Genomic DNA, 21,291 nt, shown 5'->3' on the forward strand with positions numbered 1-21,291 from the left:
CACTTCACACTTTCATTTCATTTTACTTTTGTGGTTCATATACATTTTCATAAAGTAAAACGAGCTTTAAAAGGTTTAAAAAGCAGCTGCTGTGCCGGCCACCTGAGACACATCTGCCCGATTTGTAATCTCACAGCTGGCTCCACATACTCTTTCCTGTTTCTTCACAGAGCCCATTTTAATAGTGCTATCGTTTGTTAAAATACACTTCTCATTTTTCAAGGAGTTTGGTGAAACAGGACTGAGACAGACATTACATAAAAAGACAAATTAAAATTAAACTGGGTTTTACATCCTCCAAATTCCTCACCAGACAGTGCATAGTAAGGTTTTTTTTTCCTCCTCCTTCTTTTGGGAGAAGGAGGCACTGGGGAAGAACCCATTAGCACAATTTGGGTGGCTGGACTTGTAAGGTATAAACTAAGAGCATCACGTTTCATAGTCTGTACCAAAACTAAAGATTATTTTTTTAAATCCCACTAATAAAAATGCCTATCATTCAACTAAAACATGTGGCCTGGGAAAATATTTCTCAAGCTTAAATCAATTGTTGGATAAATCTAACTAAGCATTACAACCTAAAAGTCCTGAATTATTTTTCAATATGAAATAAGCAATCACCTTTGTTTCAGGGACAAAGATTATAGGATCAATCAATCAAAGTAGCTTTTTCTTTACAATATTTTACCCAGCATGTTCTCTTAGGCATTCAAAATGAAGACTGAACTATTAAAAGGTGAATATCTTTCCTAATCAATTTTCATATTCTTTTAAGTAGTGACTAAAAAAATGTATGTTCACTTTAATGGAATGATTACTGGTCAGTTTATTCTCTAAACTCTTCCACAACCAATGACATAATAAAATGATACTTTTAATAGTCAGATGACTTCTTTAAGTCTTACAATTATGACTACTGCTAAAGAAAGGTTATACAAATTTAATAAAGGTAATACAAGTATTGAACTTGACAAGAAAACTGTAGTGGAAAAAAACCACAACTGGAACAATCAGTCTGCTAAAAATCAGTAATGAGGAAACCACGTTTAATTCCACATTCCCAATTCATACCAGAAATATAGGACATGAGGAGTTTCTCATCAACACATTAAGGACAACAGTAAAACTTGTAAAATACAGAACAAGCTATATTTAAGAGGTGTCTCACAGCTGAACTCTGACCCTCACAGCAGACAAGGAGAAATTACCACATGCCATAGACAATTTATTCCCAGATCTCTGCTTCCTGTATTTGGACTCCACCTTAACCCTTATAAATAAACCAGCTTACAGATTTTTTTTAAATGAAAAGGACCTTCTAGGTGAAGAAAGTGAGGCTCTGAGAAGTGATGCAATTCACTCAACATCACAGAACTAGCTGACGATACAGCTTGAACTTGTACCTGGGTCTCCTGAGTGAACAGTCACCGTTCCCTCTACTACTTCCAGCTGAGCTTTGCAGCTCCAGAACTTAAGCTCTGGCCTCCCCTGCCAGTCTGTCTCAAGCCTGCCAGCTCTCACACCTTCCATATGCCTGCTCCCTCTACTCCCCTCTCCTCTTCTCTATTCTGTTTCTCTCTCCACTCCAGTTCCACTCCAATATCGAGTCTCATTTTCTTACATGTTCCTGCTCCCTGCCTTCCAGTTAACAAGAGGAGAGGAGTGCAGTAAAGCAAGGTTTAATTCTAAATACTAGCATATATGAGCCTCAGCTCAAAACCCATGTATTTATTCAACTGACATCTACTGAGCATTTCTTAGATACTAGACAATTATGCCTGATCAAGTCCATTTTGAATTCAGAGTTTGATCAAAACAATTTTTCCAACTGTTTTCTAAAAAATACTCACTTGCAGACGTCTTATATTGTCAACTGCAAGAACCGTCACTTCATTTTCTTGAAACACAACATCTATTTCTTGCTTTAACACTGTAGCAGAGTTCTTACATACTTTCTTTGTCTCCCAGAGCTGATTAAGAGATAAAAAAAAAATACAGCAGGATCACTGCATTCTCTCAAATAATGTAAAGACAGTCTTAGTCTTAAAACAGTATACAACCATACTTCACACTCCAAATGCCTATGCTAGAAAATTTTCAATTAGATTATAATTCAACAATAAATATTTATTAATTGCATTCTATAGTAAGAAGTAGGGCTTTCCTATTGGCTCTTCCCTGGTAAGAAGCAGGGCTTCCCTGCATTCAATAGTAAGAAGTAGGTAAAGAATCCACCTGCAATGCAGAAGACACGGGTTCGATCCCTGGGTTGGGAAGATCCCCTGGAGGAGGAAATGGCAGTCCACTCCAGTATTCTTGCCTGGAAAATCCCATGAACAGAGGAGCCTGGCTGGGCTACAGTCCATGGGGTCACAAAAGAGGCAGATACGAATGAGTGACTAAACAACAGTACATGCTAAGATGCCTCAGTCACATCCAACTCTTTGTGACACTATGAACTATAGCTTACCAAGCTCCTCTGTCCATGGGATCTTCCAGGCAATAACACTGGAGTGGACTGCCATTTCCTCCTCCAAGGGATCTTCCTGACCCAGAGATCGAACCCATGTCTCTTATGTCTCCTGCACTGGCAGGCAGGTTCTTTACCACTAGCGCCACCTTATTAACAAGAATAGTAAGAAGCAGTCATTATTAAGAGCAATGGGTGCTAGAATCAAAATGCCTTAGTGTGAATTAACTGAAAGTTGTGACTTTGGGCATATTACTTAACCCTGTGCTACTCCAAGATAAGAATCTGCTATTTCTCAAATTGTCTGATAGCAAGATAAGGAGCCTAAACCAGAAAGAAAATCAACTCTATCACTAAACACACTGTTAACAGTATGCTTATGATACAGCTGATTTTTTAAAATAAGACTTTCTTAATGAAGGAAGCAGTGCTGATTTACATTCTGGCTCAAGCTTATTGAGACTTATTACACTGTAAATAGCACTGACTTAACCTTTCTGTGACTGCTTCCTCAGCTGCAAAAAGGACTGTTGTGGGAATCAGCAAATTAACACATTCAGGTACTTTGCCCAATGTCTGGCATACAGTAAATACTAAACGAATTTTAACTACAATTTGTACAAGAGACTGCATAAGATGCTACTTGGACAGACCAGGGTCTCCAGGCTCAAGAGCTTAATTTAAAATGTGTGAACAAGTTGGAGGGGTAGTGACACATTAGTAGTGAGGAGGTGAAATTCTTATCAAGGCAGAATTTGATAAGTACCATAAAAAAAATGATACAGTTACATGGCATTGAAGGAGAAAAGACAGTCCTCTGAACAGAATACTAGGAAAGGCTTTACTGAAAGCTTGAGGGGACTCGTAGGATTCTTAGGATTTCAACATGGAGACATACAGAGAAGTAGGGTATTCCAAACATAAGAAACACAGAAGCAGGGAAGTACAAGGTGTCTGGGGAAATGTAAGCAGTCCAGTGTAGGTTATTTGAAGGAATAAATCAGAAGACAGACTGGTATAGAACAGCCTTAACCGTAGAGAATTTTAACAGCAATTTATTTACTCCAAATGGTAGGCAAGGCAGTCACTATCTTTTTGAGCAAAAATGACATGTCTGCATTGTACATGAGGAAATGTCTCACAAGCAGTATGCAGAAAACCAAGAAAGAAAAGACTTGCAAAGAGATTAATATAAGAAAGACAACAGGTAATGAGTACCTAAACTTGAAATGGAAAAGTAGAAATAAATGATAGAAAATGGAAAGGTAGAATCCATTCAAACATCATACCTGCCAGAGATGCTCGGAGGGCGCAAACAAAACCTTGTGCCCACCAGGACCCAGGGAAAGGAGCAGTGAAAGAATCTAACAGTACTGGCAAGTAATTGGATGTGGGAATTTAAGGTAGGGAGTCAAAAGTTATTCTGATGAAATATATTTAAATTAGCCAAAGTGCAGTTTTATCAATGGATTTTTCCAGCACCTGGGCCACGGTAACAACTCAGTGTAAGTGTACTGAATGAATGTGACTGCTACAGTCCATATACCAGCACTTTTCAAGGATAAATGTGAATCCAGCAGTTTCTGTTTTACTTCCCCCCAATAGTGCCCATCAATTTCTCAATTGGTAGGAGATTAAGCTTACCATCATTAAATGTTTAAAATGAAAATCTCAATTATTTCTCACCCTGATTGTCTGGTCATCAGAAGATGTCAAAAACGATGATCCATCAGGAGAAAACATCACACAATGGACCCAACTTAAATGTCCTCTGCAATCAGCTACTTTTAAACCTGAGTCCATACTCCACAACTACAGAATAAACACAATATATAGGAAATCACATTCATAAGCATTTTGAATATATCAAGAATATTAAAAACAGCAAGAATGATCCAGCAATTCCACCTCTATGACTATAGCCCAAAAATACATTAGCAAAAATACAAAATAACTTGTGTGGATTATTCACTGCATCAATTGTTTTTAACAGCAAAATCCCAAATGACCATCAGTAGGGAACTGACTAAATAAACCTCATTAATCACAAAATGGGACAATATGCAACCGTTAAAAAAAGTAATGAGAAAAACACTCTGACAATGACTAGTCTATGGCATATGTTGCAAAGAATAGTATACATGTTTTTGCAGAAGTGTGTGTATATATATTTATAAATACTATATATATGCAAACTATACTAAATGAGATGAAAAATAAACATGTGAGTATAGAATTAGATACAGTGTGATACATATAATAGGTGGATATATATAGCTATATTATACATATAGATACTGCTTATACATGCAAAAAGAAACATCAGGATGCTAAGACAAAAATGGTTACCTTCAGAAGGTGGGGACCAGAGTGGAAGGGATAGGGATGAAAGTCAGACCTCCCTGAATAAAACTTATAAAGCTTTGATTTGGAATCATATAAACATTTTACATATTTTCAAAAATCAATATAAAAACAACAGGATGAGCATTAAGTGGCTTTCACATTCTGACTATTCTCCACTGTCATCTAATCTTCATTTCAAATGACTGCAAAACCCTGCAACAAATGAATGTACTAACTGTACATGTACACTTGTCTCCTGTTATTCATGCTGGTTACAAATTGTCAATGTCTGTCTCTAGCCTGGCTGCATTTTGTCCTGAGTTTTGCTGCAAATTACTCAAATATATTCCAGTCTAATGAAGTACCATATGTGCCTGAGTTCCTCTCATTAGTCTCTGAATTACAGCCCCTACTTTATGATTTTAGAACTAGCATGGACAAAACAAGTACTTCATCACATGCCCAGTGGTTTTCAATCAGTGAGTTCTATAATTATAAATTAGTTACAGGAAATTTTCTCTGCCTTATCTTGAGTCCAAGCTGAGACATACAGAGCTAAAGGCCAGAAATGAAAAGGATTCCACAACTGAAAAATCTGATTTGAAAATCCTTCCTCTCTTCCCTCCTTGCTCTCTCTCATCATTTCTGTCGTTCACAGCCTTCAAAACCAATAAGTGCCTATATTTAAAAAAAGGAAGACAATGCTCCTTGGAGATTTTTTAAGAAAAACAGAGGGTAAGGATTTTAGAAGTGATGGAAAGGCCAAAAGAAAAACAGAGGGTTAAGATTTTAGAAGTGATGGAAAGGGCAAAAAGTGATGTCCTTCACTCCTAATATCCAGGAAGAGGAAACTTCCAATCACACCTACCTTGAGGATCTACAGGTAAGGCGCAAGAGCTCCTAGTAGCTCTGAATCTTTCGATTCAAAGTCTCTGCTGAAGAGAACACAGCCCACAGCACCTACTCCTAACCACCACTGCAAACAGGACTGGAGCCCATTCACACTCAAGGGGAAGATTCTCACTGGGAAGGTCTTCAGTGTTAGCTGCACTGCTATACACAGAATTAGGGTTAGAAAACGAAGATCATGGCATCTGGTCCCATCACTTCATGGGAAATAGATGGGGAAACAGTGGAAACAGTGTCAGACTTTATTTTTTGGGGCTCCAAAATCACTGCAGATGGTGACTGCAGCCATTAAATTAAAAGACGCTTACTCCTTGGAAGGAAAGTTATGACCAACCTAGATAGCATATTCAAAAGCAGAGACATTACTTTGCCAACAAAGGTCCATCTAGTCAAGGCTATGGTTTTTCTTGTGGTCATGTATGGATGTGACAGTTGGACTGTGAAGAAGGCTGAGCGCCGAAGAATTGATGCTTTTGAACTGTGGTGTTGGAGAAGACTCCTGAGAGTCCCTTGGACTGCAAGGAGATCCAACCAGTCCATTCTGAAGGAGATCAGCCCTGGGATTTCTTTGGAAGGAATGATGCTGAAGCTGAAACTCCCGTACTTTGGCCACCTCATGCTAAGAGTTGACTCACTGGAAAAGACTCTGATGCTGGGAGGGATTGGGATTGGGGGCAGGAGAAGTAGGGGACGACAGGATGAGATGGCTGGATGGCATCATCGACTCAATAGACGTGAGTTTGAGAGAACTCTGGGAGTTGGTGATGGACAGAGAGGCCTGGCGTGCTGCGATTCATGGGGTCGCAAAGAGTCGGACATGACTGAGCGACTGAACAGAACTTAACTACAGAGCTCATCCACTCACTCCCATTTTAATCTGTATCTGCATGCTGAAGGACTACAGCTCAGCCACACCTTCACGTATTAGGGCAAGGTTGGAAAACCCACTAAAAATCGCTGGAACAGGCACGGAACACTAAAGAAATGCTCGCCGTGGTCAAGCTTCCTTTGAAGGGAGCCTGTGAACCAAATGAACTTCCCTGTTTTCCAAATAAAGGCCCATATCTATCTTCTTAGACTGCAAGCACAGGGCTTCCATTACTTGGTGGTAAGAGTCACTTAAGAAATGAGTAGTAACAAAGCTTGGAAAAACTATCTTTGGAGGAAAAAAAATCAGGAAACTCACTGTTTTTGAAAAACTTAATATTAGCAGCTCATTTGAGTAGAATTCTTCTAGATACAGACACTGGATACAGACACTGAGTACAATAAAATCTATTAAGTTAAGGGCAAAATTATAAAAGTAAATGAGAAATCATTTTATTCATTAGTACTTAGCAATGAAAATCCTAGATTAACCAATTTTAAATTTAACTTCCATCTTACCTTTTACAGTGATCTAAGAAATTTGAACTGGACTCACTTCTCATCATCTCTTTTACAGAAGAGTCTATGCCCACATTTAAGAGATGCCATGTTCCTGCTTAGGAAACCAGTGGTCATTCCATTGTTTTCCCCAGACCTTGGCACATACTGACCATTCAGTAAATGCTTAGTGAATGATACTGCCTGTCATTCTCTGTCATACTGTCAAGCCAAGTCTTCAATCACTGCTAAAATATTGAAGCTGTCAATGTGGCTTAATGTCCTAAAGCTAGAGGCCATTATGCTATGAAGAAAACACTCTTATGATTTCGCAAGCAAACATTCTCAGCAGTCAGTGGTTTAAGCAACCCATTCTTTGTCATTCTTGTACCTCTGGAGACCCAGACTTCACAGAGTAAATTCAACTACTCACCTCCACACAGTACTGGGACAAAGCCACCACTGCCAAATGGTTGTGGGGGGAGAAGTCACAGTACTGGACAGTGCTATGATGGCCCATGTGGATTTCTGCCAACAGGCCACTGGCGTGAATGTCAAAAAGCTGTCAACATAAAACAGAGAGATGTCTATACAAGTAAGATATTTTAAAATATCTGCTATACCCAAAGTGAAACTAAATTTATTTCCAAAAGAATACCCTCTCATTTCAAACACAGAGTACAAGTCCTAAAGAAAAAACTACTAATAATTGACATAATTAAGTCATAAAAAACATATAAATTAATACATATATAGTTTTTAAATACTGCTTATCTTGATATCTGTTTCTTATAAAGAAAACTTATCATAGATGATCTCTCAAGCAAGCTTAGGGAGAAATAAAACCTTTGTGAATACACAAATGGACTAGTCAAATTAATATACAGAACAGTTCTTCCTAACGTTTCTTTATTCAAAGGGGAAAATGCATGTTCATAAATGAAGATGATCAAAATAATACAGAGCAGAGGCTTGCTAAAATGAAATAGTTCAATCATTTCTATTTCTTTTCAGAGCCCAAATTACTCCATCATCAGTCATTTTCCCATTTTTGAACCAAAAAAAAGCTATTCAAATTTGACTCATTTAAAATTCATTTCAATTTCTGAAAGATTTTTAAATGCTGAATGTGGCACTAGTGGGTAAAGAACCCATCTGCCAATGCAGGAGAAACATGGTTCGATCCTTGGGTAGGGAAGGTCCCCTGGAGGAAGGCATGGCTGCCCACTCCAGTATTCTTGTCTGAAGAATCCCATGGACAGAGGAGCCCGATGGATCCTTAGGGTCGTAAAGAGTTGGACACAACTGAAGTGACTTAGCACACGTGCACACATACTCTTCCAAAGTTTTTGCCAAATGATAAAAATGTTTATACCAATATACTGTATAATGATTTAAGACCAAGGCACAGTCTTCAGGAAGGAAAAAAATAATTTCCAGAGGGAGCCATGAAAATGTTTTGTGAATTCACGGCCCTGTGAACATACATAGGTGGTAAGCAGCACAGCATCAGGGGCCAACAATAAAGGACAGGAACTCACGCTTAAAATGCTTCCCAGGACAAGCTGTTCTTAAGAATTAGTGGCTGATAGAGGGGTGGGATAGGCAGGGAGGTTCAACAGGGAGGGGATATATGTATACCCTATGGCTGATTCATGTTGAGGTCTGACAGGAAACAACAAAATTCTGTAAAGCAATTATCCTTCAAATAAAAAATAAATAAATTTTTAAAAAAGAATTAGTGGCTGAGAGTGATAAAGGAAACTTTTCAAGTACGGAATAGGCAGTTGTCCCAATTATTGGGTAACAAAAAGACGTAATAACAGGAGTGGGCTAATAACACAAAAGAGTTGAAAAGAAAGACAGGAAAATAACAGAGACACCAAGAGGAAGAAACTGGAATCTGTGTGTGGTTAAGGGTGATCTTAGGGTAGCTTTGTTTTACCACAGTAAAATACAGAGCTGGCCTACAGATTTTTAAAACAGGAAAGCATTTCACGCAATATAAAATTATTTTCCTCTTTCACTAGAACAGCTATTTTTAAATGTTCAAATTTTACTCAACACGATCAGTCATTAGGGAAATGTAAACCAAACTATAATGTGGTGCCACTTCACACCTAATATGACAGTTATAATTTTTTTAGAATGGAAAAAAGCAAGTGTTAGCAAGGATGTGAAGAAATTGGAATCCTTGTACACTACTAGTGGGAACAGAAAATTATACAGCCACTATGGAAAAGTCTGGTGGTTCGTCAAAAGCCCAGAATTAAATTACCATACGACCCAGAAATTCCACTCCTAGACATATATACAGAACTGAAAGCAGGGGCTCACACACATACTTGTACACCAGTGCTCTTGTGGCATTATTCACAATAACCAAAAGGTGAAAACAACCCAACAATAAATAAATGGATAAACAAAATACAGCATATCCATATAAGATTATTATTCAGTCATAAAAAGAAATGAAGTTCTAACACATGCTACAACATGAATGAACCCTGAAATGTTACGCTAAATGAAATGAGCCAGACACAAAATAAACTATATAGTATGACTCCACTTATATGAAATATCTAGAAAAGGTAAATTCATAATTTAGAGGTTACCAGGGGCTGAAGAGGGAATTACTACTTATTGGTTACAGTGTTTCTGTTTGATGAAAAAGGTTTTGGAAAAATGGTGATAAATGCATATACAGCATTGTGAATATAATGAATGCCACCGAATTGTGTATTTTAAAATAGCTAAAATGGCAAATTTTATAAATCTTCACATCTTGTAAATGCAGGGTTCCTTTCTGTGTTTATAGACTTTAACAAACTTAAGACAAAAGTATATATTTCTCTTTGGTTTCCTGCTAAAGGGGTAAAAACCTATAAGCAACCAAGATCCAAGGGTCATAACTTACTAGATCAATAATAATAATATAAATGGTCCCTCCGTTAGTTTTTATACAACTATATGTATGCTTCAATTGTGTTCATTAAAACTGGAATCTCTTGGGTGGGAGAAATAGGGAAAGGTTGACAAAAGGATACAAACTTTTAGTTACAAGGTAAATAAGGTCTGTGGATCTAATGTATAACATGGTGACTATAGGTGATATTGCACTGTAAAAGAGAGTAAAATGTAAACATCTTAAAGGAAGGGAGGGAGGAAGAAAAGCAGACAAATATGTAAGATGACAATATGTTAATTAGCTCAATGAGAGTAATCCCTTCACAATGTATGTTGTTATTTAGTCGCTAAGTAACACCCAACCCTTTTGCGACCCCAAGGACTGTAGCCTACCAAGCTCCTCTATCTATGGGATTTTCCAGGCAAGAATACTAGAGTGGGTAGCCATTTCTTTCTCCAGGGGATCTTCCTAACCCAGGAATTGAACCTGGGTCTCCTGGGTCTGCTGCATTGGCAGCCAGATTCTTTACCACTAAGCCACCAGGGAAGCCCTCACAATATATACATACATCAAATCATCATGTTAAATACACTTTAAATATTTTACAATTTTTTAAATCATACCTCAATAAAACTGAAAATGAAATAAAACTGTAATCTAAGATCGCTCATTAAGTTTTTAAAATTACCATCAGAATGTAATGGCATTGGGCCCTAAATCAGAAGACCTAGGTCTCCAAATCACAGTGTAACTTTGGACACATTACTACCATAGGGCTACTGCAATGTGCTGTGTCCTTTGGGTAGTTATATCAAGAGAAATTCTATATGAGAGTACTGTGAATACTACAAATGTAAACTGTTACAAGAACTGAAAAAAGAAGGCATTTCCTAGGCACTTACCTTCTTTTGCATATCTTCCTCATTTACTTCACAGAAATTTCACAAACTTCAGTTGTTGATAAGTATTTCCATCAGTCACCAAATCATAGTATTTTAAGGCTATAGAAAGTACTCTGAAAGTCACCTAAACCAATGTATTTCAAATTGTGGGGGGAAGCAGGGTGAATGATGCAGCCAGCATTCCATCTATGTTTTAGATCAATTTGAGATACACTGGTTGTAAACAACATAAATTGTTTCTTTATTGTAGGACTTCTAGAGGCCATAAATATTATATATGTTAGTATACACTAAAGGGGGAAAAGTACCTCCAATAGGGAAAGTAATACATAACATTTCCAAACCTGTTTGACCATGGAGACCTTTTCTCACAAGGCCCATGGACACTCCCTGAGGCACAGTTCTAAGAACTACAGGAGGCTAGGGCATCTGCCCCAAAAACATTCAGCTATACTTTATGTCAATAAACAGTATAAAATGCAACAATCAATAGGTATTTCAACTTTATTAGACTAAATTTGGCTTTTTAAAATACCAGTACTTACAAAGACTTTATTTTTCGCAGCCACCATTATCTTAGCACCATCAGCAGACCACGAACAGCATTTCACTATCACTTCCAGATCCTCCTGAGGCTCCTCTGAATTCAGGAAGAATTGCTTCACATTAATGCTTTTCCTCTCATTTGCAGATTTCACATCCCAAAGCTTCAAATTTCAAAAATAAAAAAATTTTTTAAGTTTGTTTTGATCTCAAGTCACACCTCTAGAATTCCACCTGGATTAAATGTCACACAAAATATTCAAGTTCACTTAATGAATTATTTTTCATTATGTATAACTAAGGCTTTTAAATTAAGTATTCCAATTTCATTCATCACTTTCCTAAAAAGAAAAAAAAAAATTAAAAGCACTCCAAAAAAGAATGTAAAACTATATAAAATGTTAAAAGAGCCTTGCATGGTGTGGAGGAGGCTAAAGATTAGGTGTTGACAGCAGGATGAGCATAAAGGATAGAAGGAAGGTGTGACTCACGACTTGCCACTGCTGCCCTCTGCTGTGCCAGCCATGAGGCGTGCCTCACAGTCTACTGTATGCACAGCATGGACGCTACACACAGGACCCAGTCCAAGCTGAGCTACAATCTAGCAGAGCATCCAGAGATATAAGGAAATCCCTGAAAATACAAAACAAAGCTATGCTGAAAGGAAGCAATCTTGTGCACTTGGTGGGGCTAAAGGGGTCTCTAAAATAACTGGATCCTGAGGAGTGGGAGACAAAACACCAAACCTCACTTACTAGCGAAGCCACCTGAGCAGCCCGAAAAACAAAGGGCTTCAAAAAAGATCTATCTTGGACTTTCCTGGTGGTCCAGTGGTTAACAATCCACCTTCCAAGGCAGGGGACACGGGTTCAATCCCTGGTCTGGTAAGTTCCACATGCTGTGGAGCAACTAAGCTTGTGCACAAATATTGAGCCTGTGCTCTAGACCCTATAAGTCACAACTACTGAAGCCCAAGTGCCCTAAAGCCTGTGCTCCAGCAACAATAGAAGCCACTTCAATAAGAAGCCCACACACAACAAAGAGTAGCCCCCACTCTCCACAACTAGAGAAAGCCTTTGTGCAGCAACGAAGACCTGACGCAGCCAAAAAAACTAATTGTAACTACTTTTTAATCCATCTTCACTCCCCTTGGCCTTGTGCAGTGTCCCAGCTTCACAGAATGATAATGGCTGCCATACACAGACCGAGCGTTGGTCAAGGACAAGGATTTAAAACAAAACAAATAAACAAACAAGCTGTTCCTCAAGCTTCAACTCAGCTTCCAAAGCATAGCTCCAAGAGTAAAACCAGATTTGACTGGCCAGACACAAGCTTCCCCAATGACTCAGTGGGTATAGAATCTGCCTGCACTGCAGAAGACAGAGTAGATACAAATTTGATCCCTGGATCAGGAAAATTCCCTGGAGAAGGAAATGGCAACCCACTCCAGTATGCCTGCCTGGGAAATCCCAGTCCATGGGGTTGCAAAGTCAGACACAACCAAGTGACTAAGCACACACATGTTTAAACGTCTCAAGTTTAAAGATTGTATACACTAGAAATACAGCCAAACCCAAAACCTTTCCCCATGCAATAACTTTTGAACCAAAAGAGACTTCTAAAGTATTGTTAGCCCTTCTTGACACTCAGGAGAGAAAATCTAAACTCCAGTGCCAGAAGCTTCAGTCACATCAGCCAGATTATGTAAGAAATCACACGGTTTCCCTCTTAACACGAAAAACAAAAGCAATCACTGCCTTGATTTAAGGAAGAAAAAGAAAACTAATACAACCCGATTTCACTACATCTTTTACATGTGGACCTGACTTCAGCTCCTATGCAAGGAGTGATGAAATTCCACATGTCGAGGGACCAAATAAACACCTGAATTTCATTCTGAGCTAGTCACTGCCCTATATCCTGGGCCCACATGCACCCTGGCCTTTGTGTGGTTTAAACGGCAATTTTTAAATAAAACTCACGTTTTGAATAGTTTATCATCGAGGCCTGAAAAACACATGTTTATCAACATGATACACTATAAAACACTTAGATGATTACAGAGCCATTTGGGGCAAGAAATAATTTTACAGTTCTCCATCGTCTTGGAAAATAAAAGCTTTACAAGACATTGACCTTGAAATGCTGTTATCTAGCATCATTTTGCAGGACGTCTGCTTACTGCACGTCACTGTATCAGTGCAAACCAGCCAACGACACTGGCTTAATAGCTCTGTGGGAAAGCTGCCACAAACACAGCAGTTCTCACCCAGGGTGCAGTGATGTCTGTCCCCCTGCTGCTAGCGCTCTGTGCTCCACAATCACACTTGATACTCACCAATGAAATCAGAATCCTGTCCCTGAAGACTTTTAAAGTGTTTTTCTTCTGAGTTTCAAGAAGTCTTAATTCAATCTGAGGGGACACGGTAAAGGTTTATCATCTTGCTCACATAATGTGAGTCACTTTGAGATCATATAAACGAATCGGATACATACACTACTCTCAAGGAGTTTAGAGGCCAGTAAAGGAGGTAAGACAAGCACATGAATGACTAACGGGACTTTCCTGGCGGTCCAGTGGTTTAAGACTTCGCCTTCCAATACAGGGGGTATGGATACAATCCCTGGTTGGGGAGCTAAGACCTACCTGCCCTGGGGCCAAAAAAACAAAACATAAAACAGAAGCAATATTGTAACAAATTCAATGATGACTTTTAAAAAACATGCTCCCCTTTAAAAAAATAAAATCACAAGATATGTCAGATGAGTCATTCGAAAGGGAAACACACAACACAGTGGAAATGCTTTACCAAACCTGTGGGCTTGAGGAAACACTTTTTATCTCCTCACTCTCCTGCCTGAAGATCAGCCTCTTTACACCAACTTAAAGAAAGAAAGAAGGAAAGTGAAGTCGCTCGGTAATGTCTGACTCTTTGCGACCCCATGGACTGCAGCCTACCAGGCTCCTCCATCCATGGCATTTTCCAGGCAAGAATACTGGAGTGGGGTGCCACTGCCTTCTCCAAGAGATCTTCCCAACCCAGGGATTGAACCCAGGTCTCCCACACTGTAGGCAGACGCTTTACCATCTGAGCCACCAGCAACTACACCAACTTAAGATGGATACAATTTCCATTATCAAAATGATACCCAAGAGTTTAGGCTAAGAGGTCAGCATAAGTGAAGATACAAAATAGGGAAGCAGAGATAATGCAAAGGGAGAACACGGCAGTGTGGGAGCAGCAGCAAGGGTCTACATGCTCCCGCACAGAACTTTGCCTGCTCTGAGGCCCCTGACACATACTTTTACCATCTTCATGGTTTGTCTATGCCTTGGTTTTCTCCTCACTAGACCCTGAATAACTTCAGGCCAGGAAATATACTTTTTCTCAAAAGTGTTTAAAAACCAAACATCTAGTACAGAATCTGCCACATAGTAAGTACTTAATAAATAATCAGTAAATACATTTTAAAAGACAGATTATTCCCATGTTTCAAGCACAGGTGAGAAGAGACAATAGTGTTAGTGAAACAAAACTGAGTTCTGCAGATAGAATATATATATATATTCACCTCTGTACCCTCCCAAAACCCACATGAAACAGGAGTAAAGAAAATTTTTCTCTCTAGGCATATTTTGAATAATCTCTTATAAAATTAAACATTATTTAAAAACATTAATGGGTACACTTAAAAATATGATAGCAGAAATTTAAAACAAAATAGAAGGAGATGAAAATAAAGCTAAATAAATTTTCCAAGAAGTAGGACGAATGGATGACGGGAGAAAAATAAGAAAACATCCCAAACAGACATTCTAGAAAAAGAAACTAGATGAGAATAAATCAAATGATTAAAGAAAACCTCCAGAACTGAAGGACATGAATTTCCAGATTGAAAGAAGCTACCAAGTGCCAAGAACAATAAACAAAGACAAACCCACACCAAGGCATACTGTCATGAAAGTTCTAAAAAGAGAAACACTGGGAATTTTATAAAGATCTTAAAAGTTTCGAGACCAAGAAAATAGATCACATACAAATCAGAATGTCTTCAAACATCTCAAGAGAAACTGTGGGAGTTCAAAGACAAGGGAACAATGTCTCCAAAATTCTAAGAAAAAAATTATTTCCTTCCATATGCAATCAAAAATATCAATTAAATATGAAGCTAGAATAAAGGCACTTTTAGACAGATATGGTCTCAAAAATTTCCTCTCACATTCTTTCTTAGAAAATTAGGGGAGATTTTCCACCACACTGAGAATAAACCAATAAATTCAGGAAATAAGGGTTTCAACTCAAGAGAAGAACAGGAGGATCCCAGGATGGTAGCTGAGCACTGGGGATAAATAGTATCACCAGTCACAATGGAACAAGACAGATGCCTCCAAGAAAGTTATTTCTAAGAAAAGAAAATGTCAAATCAAAAAAACTGAATTATTTAAGAAAAACTTAGACAAGGGATAGCTTGAAGATGGATGAGCGATATGCATATTAAAAAAAATAAGCAAAGGAAAACACAAAATGACACTGTTAACTGTGCAACACATTTAATCCCAAAGAGAACAAAGTATTGTATGAGAAAGGAGGGGGAAAAAAATCATCATATACTACAGGGCCCAACTGTAATCAGTCAGGATGATGTAGATCCTGAACACTGATCTAATCAAAACCATGAAAACATACAGGAACCATAAAAAGTAGGTCAGTTTGGGGAAGAAAAAATGAAGAGTTCAGTTTGGAGCACAGTGAGTTTGAGGTACAGTGTTTTATCTAAGTGACAGCAAACGAGCAGACAGTTAAAAATGCAGGACATAGGCAGGTAAGAGAAACGAGGGCTGGACAGAACACATGTGAAACACACTCACATGAGAAAGGAGATAAAGCCATGAGGCTGGCTGACATGGAACAGAAAAAAGGTGATGGAGGTGGCAGTCAAGACTAGATGCTTGAGGAACGGCCATACTTTAATGGGAAGGAAAAAGTTAAAGAAGGGGTAAGAGAGACAGGCTTCCCTGGTGGCTCTGATGGTAAAGGATCTGCCTGCAATGCAGGAGACCTGGGTTTGATTCCTGGGTTGGGAAGATCTCCTGGAGGAGGGCATAGCAACCCAGTATTCTTGCCTGGAGAATCACATGAACAGAGGAGCCCGGTGGGCTACAGTCCACAGGGTCACAGAGTCAGACACAACTGAGCAACTAAGCACAGCACAGCAAGAAAGACAGGAGAAGAAAGAAGAAAACACTAATGTCAAATGAGGAGTTTCAAAAAGGAAACACAGGTGGTCAACAGGAGTGTGGTAACAAAGGGAAAGAATAAAAACTGGATAAAGAAAAATACTGGATCCCACACTCTTCCAAAGAGCATTAGATTTTACATCAAAAAGAATGAAAATGAAATAAAACTGAATATTACTCTTCAAGGGAATACGTAGAAGACAGACCAGGCTGAAAAAGAGTTAGCAGTGAACAAGTAGATAGGAAGTGGAGGCAAGTGTAGGTGATTTAAAGGTCTAATCAGAAAGAAAAACTGAATGTTTCAGAGGATAACACAATCAAGAAGAGTCAAAGGGTTTTCACTTTTTTGCTTTTACAATGCTTAGGAAGGCCCAAGAACATCTGTAAACTGTGGAAAGGGGTTCAAAAGAAAAGAAAAACTGAAAATGCAATACAGAAATAACCAATGGGGCAAGGTGTCAGAGGAAGAAGGAAAAAAGAAACAGTAGGCACAAGCAGAGGACTTCCTGAGCATGGAGATGAGAGAAAAGAAGTGCAGTAGAGCCTTTTACTTCCCAGGTGGCACTAGAGGTAAAGAACCCTCCCGCCAATTCAAAAGACATAAGAGACACAGGTTTGATCCCTGGGTTGAGAAAGATCCCCTGAAGGAGGGAATGGCACTCCAGTATTCCATGGCACTCCAACCCACTCCAGTATTTTTGCCTGGAGATTCCTATGGACAGAGGAGCCTGGCAAGCTATGGACCATAGGGTCACAAAGAGTCAGACACAACTGAAGCATCTTAGCGTGTAGCATGTAGAGTCTTTTATGGCAATTTATGAGGGAGCTCATGATAGGTAACTCTTGGGTGGTATCAACCTTCTGAATAGGTATGAGGTAAAGTTATCTCCATAGAATGAAAGAGATATATTGACAGGGTTGGGGGCTTAAGAACAACAAAAAAGGTTTGGAATAGGCACTGTGGTGAATTCAATTCAGGGAACAAACCATTACCTGGCAGCAAAGAAGGCCTAGTTGAATTGTACAAACTGAAATTGTTTAACAGATAAAAGGCCTGGTTTCACAACTTTCTTCAACATTAAGTAACCTAATAATAATGGAATCTTTCGAGAACTTAGAATTAGCAATGGAGATAAAAGGAGAACCTGCCTTGAGACATAAAATGCTTTCTGAAGTCATTCTCTAAGTAAAAATCAAAAACTTATAGGACTGAAAGAATCTTTCAGAAGAACGTTGCCTTCACCGGACCTCTGAAAAACCTCCTCTGACATGGATCATCCCAAAGAAGACACAGGTATTTGGTTTTACAGAGAACATGTCACAGAGGCCAAATCCATTTACCTGAATGTTCTAAGAATGCTCCCAACATCAACTAAATGCTAGGAAACTCTATAAAGTAATGTTCTACCCAGAAAATCCCTAGATGCCCTGAAGTAATCTATACAAAAATGAGATATCCTCAGTCAACAAAGAGAGGTTAAAGATTCAACCAAAGGATGAGCATCAAGAGAGTTTAGCTTGCTGTAAACTTAAAAGTCACCTAGCAGCATTAACAAATCTCTAGAGATTCTAACAAGCAAAACAGAGTCTAGTGGGTTCAAGTATTTCCCTGGAAGAGGTACATGCCAAGAAAATTTACTGAGCAGATGTTTTGAGTACAACTGTGTACAATGAACTTCAGCGAGTTACAACAAGATGACAACGTCTCTGCAGGTCATAAACCTATATTTAACCTTATCAAAGAAACAGAAGACGTATGAAAAATTACTGAACTGAACCATACAACAAATTTGTAAGTGGAGGGCTCCCCTGGTGGCTCAGTGGTGAAGAATACCCCTGCCAATGCAGGAGACATGGGTTCAATCCCTAGTCCAGGAAGATCCCACGTGCCACAGAGCAGCTAAGCCTATAGGCTACAAGAACTGAGCCTATGCTCTAGATCCTGGGAGCCATGACTACTGAGCCCATGTGCCGCAATTACTGAAGCCTGTATGCCTAGAGCCCATGCTCTGCAACAAGAGAAGCCACAGCAATGAGAAGCCTGCACACTGCAACTAGAGAGTAGCCCCCACGCAACACAGCTAGAGAAAAAGCCCATGCAGCAATGAAGACCCGACACAGCCAAAAATTTTAAAAAATAATTTTTTTTTTAAATTTACAAGTGGAAGTCAGAAGATCAAGCAGTTTCCATCTGTATGTACAGATACAGGTAGATAGATATGTGTATATATTCTCACAACCAGATGGATGGATGTTATAAGAGAACACTTTCTGAAGAAGGCTTTTCATTTACTGTTTAAATTTATAAAGTTGAGGGTCATTAAAAACTATAGACAAGTGAATTGGAGTCAAAAAAAAAAAAAAAACCCTCCAAAAAAGACTAATGAAACACATATATAGGGACAGTAGCTGAAATAAGCGCCCAAAATTATCTTGCCCAGAAGTGACAATTAATATATTGAATAGGAACAGAGATAAGAATGATGAAGGTGAAGAGCCTTAGAGGTGTGTCTGATGAGCCTGGGTTTATAAAATTTAGAACTTGGTACTTTCATGTTCCAGCTAAAAAAGGCAAGATGAAAATAGAGGTAGAGAGTTCATCTAGCAGCTATGTATTGGGATAAAGAGAGATGGAAATACACCGTAGAAGGCTGCTATGAGACATGAGGGTCTGACACCATGAACCAGAGCAAACACTACAGCATGGGAGGGAGATGAGGAAGTCAAAGGACTGGATTCAACACGAAAGAAGACCAGAATAACAGCAGAGACAGGAAATGGCAAAGCAAGTGGCACTGGATCTTATTGAGAAGGTGGAGATTTAAAAAATTTAGTTTTTTTAAACACTATAAATTTCTGGAGGCTGAATACTTTTTTTCCCCCTAGCTCTGACTCCCCCCCCCCCATGATTTCTCAAGAACAGGAATATAGAAACATAAAAAGCAGAATAAGTGAATGATAAATAAAATCAAGAACTTTACAAACTTGATACCATAGAGCTCAAAAGGTTTTACAAATCATAAATTAAATGTAAAGCTTAAAAATTAAAGAACTTGGGCTTCCCTGGTGGCTCAGTGGTAAAGAATCCACCTACCAATGCAGGAGATGAGGGTTCAATCCTTGATCCTGGAAGATCCCACATGCTGTGGAGCAACTAAGCCCATGTGCCACAACTACCGAGCCTGTGCTCTAGAGTCCAAGAGCTGCAACTACTGAACTCCCCATGCCCTAGAACCCACGCTCTAAGAAGAGAAGAAAAGCCACTGCAATGAGAAGCCCACGCACCCCCAACTACAGAGTAGCCTCCACTTGCCAAAACTAGAGAAAAGTCCGACAAGCAACAAAGACCCAACACAGTCAAAAATAATTATTAATAAATAAATGCATTTCTAAAAAAAACTAAAGAATTTCAATTATATGAACTTTTAAGCATAGGGTAGTAAACCATTAACAAACAATCATTATGACAAGGAATTACAGTTACATTAAAAATGCTCCTGGATGGTGAAGAAAGCAGCTTTCTGTAGCAATGGGAAAAACAGAAACCTGTTTCCATAACCCAAGTATTAAATAATACAGTTATGCAAAAACCACTTTAACAATGAACAAAAGCATACCTTTAATGTTCCATCAGCTGAACAACTGGCCAAAACCTGATCATCTGGTGAAAATCTGCAGTGACTGACCGAATTTGTATGGCCAAACATGGTATTTCGACATTCTTCTTGATTCAGATCCCAGAGCTATTTGAGAAAGAAAAAAAGATAACTGAAAAATTACCACTGAATGGGGAAAAATTAGAAATCATGTAAAGTTCTTCCTTCCCTCCCAATTAAGCTTTTCCAGTTATAGGAATATGTTCACTTTAGTTTGACAAAGGTGTCAAACATAGAGGTGAGCATGGGATTAACAAGTAATGGGGCGGCCCTTAGATCAGCACCTAAATCTAAGGGACTTGAAGACTTACTTAGGCTTTCCTCTGAGCACTAAACCAGCCATTGCTTATTTTTAACAAAGCAGTTTGAAAATTTTTTTTATTCAGCTCTATAATAAGTGATATGTAAAATAAATTACATTTGTAATTTTTTAAGATGCTAAGTTATCCAACTCTTTAAACGGTCATTGCTAAGATTTCCCGATACAAACCTTGAGTCTCCTAACTAAGCTAAAATCTATTAACACTCTAAAAAATGATTCAAAAGTACAATGACTGTAAAGATAGATATAGATTCATCTGACAGCAAACATAATGGATCAGGATAGCAAGTTAAACAACTCTTCCTGGAAGAAGTCAACCAAATCCAGAATGTGAGACATTCCACAGGAAAACTGACTCAATTTCTCTAACAAATCAGTGGCATAAAAAAAGAGGTAGCAGGAAGGAGAACGTTTATAGAATAAAAGTGTCTTAAGAGACTTATCAACCAAATGCCACTTAAGTTTGGATTCTGACTGGAGGAGGTTGCCATCTCCTTCTCCAGGGAATCTTCTCAACTCAGGGATTGAACCTACATTTCTTATATCTCCAGCACTGGAGGGCAGATTCTTTACCACTAGCACCACCTTGGGAAGCCCAAATCTATGGTAGAAAGATGTTTTGAGACTAGTA

General features: G+C 38.6%; 1 protein-coding gene across 6 annotated transcripts in view; it reads right to left on the reverse strand.

Annotated features, from left to right (window-relative positions):
- The window catches only part of APAF1 (apoptotic peptidase activating factor 1), a 100,721-nt gene that overhangs the window by 26,468 nt on the left and 52,962 nt on the right, over nt 1–21,291 (reverse strand). For 5 of the 6 annotated variants that reach the window (XM_044941458.2, XM_044941460.2, XM_044941461.2 and 2 more), the window contains 6 exons: nt 20,300–20,425; nt 13,782–13,856; nt 11,446–11,607; nt 7,524–7,652; nt 4,157–4,282; nt 1,851–1,970 (listed from right to left, as the gene is read on the reverse strand). In XM_044941458.2, the coding sequence (XP_044797393.1) occupies nt 1,851–1,970; nt 4,157–4,282; nt 7,524–7,652; nt 11,446–11,607; nt 13,782–13,856; nt 20,300–20,425 (738 nt within the window). The remainder of the gene's footprint in view (nt 1–1,850; nt 1,971–4,156; nt 4,283–7,523; nt 7,653–11,445; nt 11,608–13,781; nt 13,857–20,299; nt 20,426–21,291) is intronic. The other variant, XM_044941459.2, reaches the window with a different exon arrangement.

Source organism: Bubalus bubalis, chromosome 4 (genome assembly GCF_019923935.1).
Source record: "Bubalus bubalis isolate 160015118507 breed Murrah chromosome 4, NDDB_SH_1, whole genome shotgun sequence".
Taxonomy (NCBI): Eukaryota; Metazoa; Chordata; class Mammalia; order Artiodactyla; family Bovidae; genus Bubalus; species Bubalus bubalis.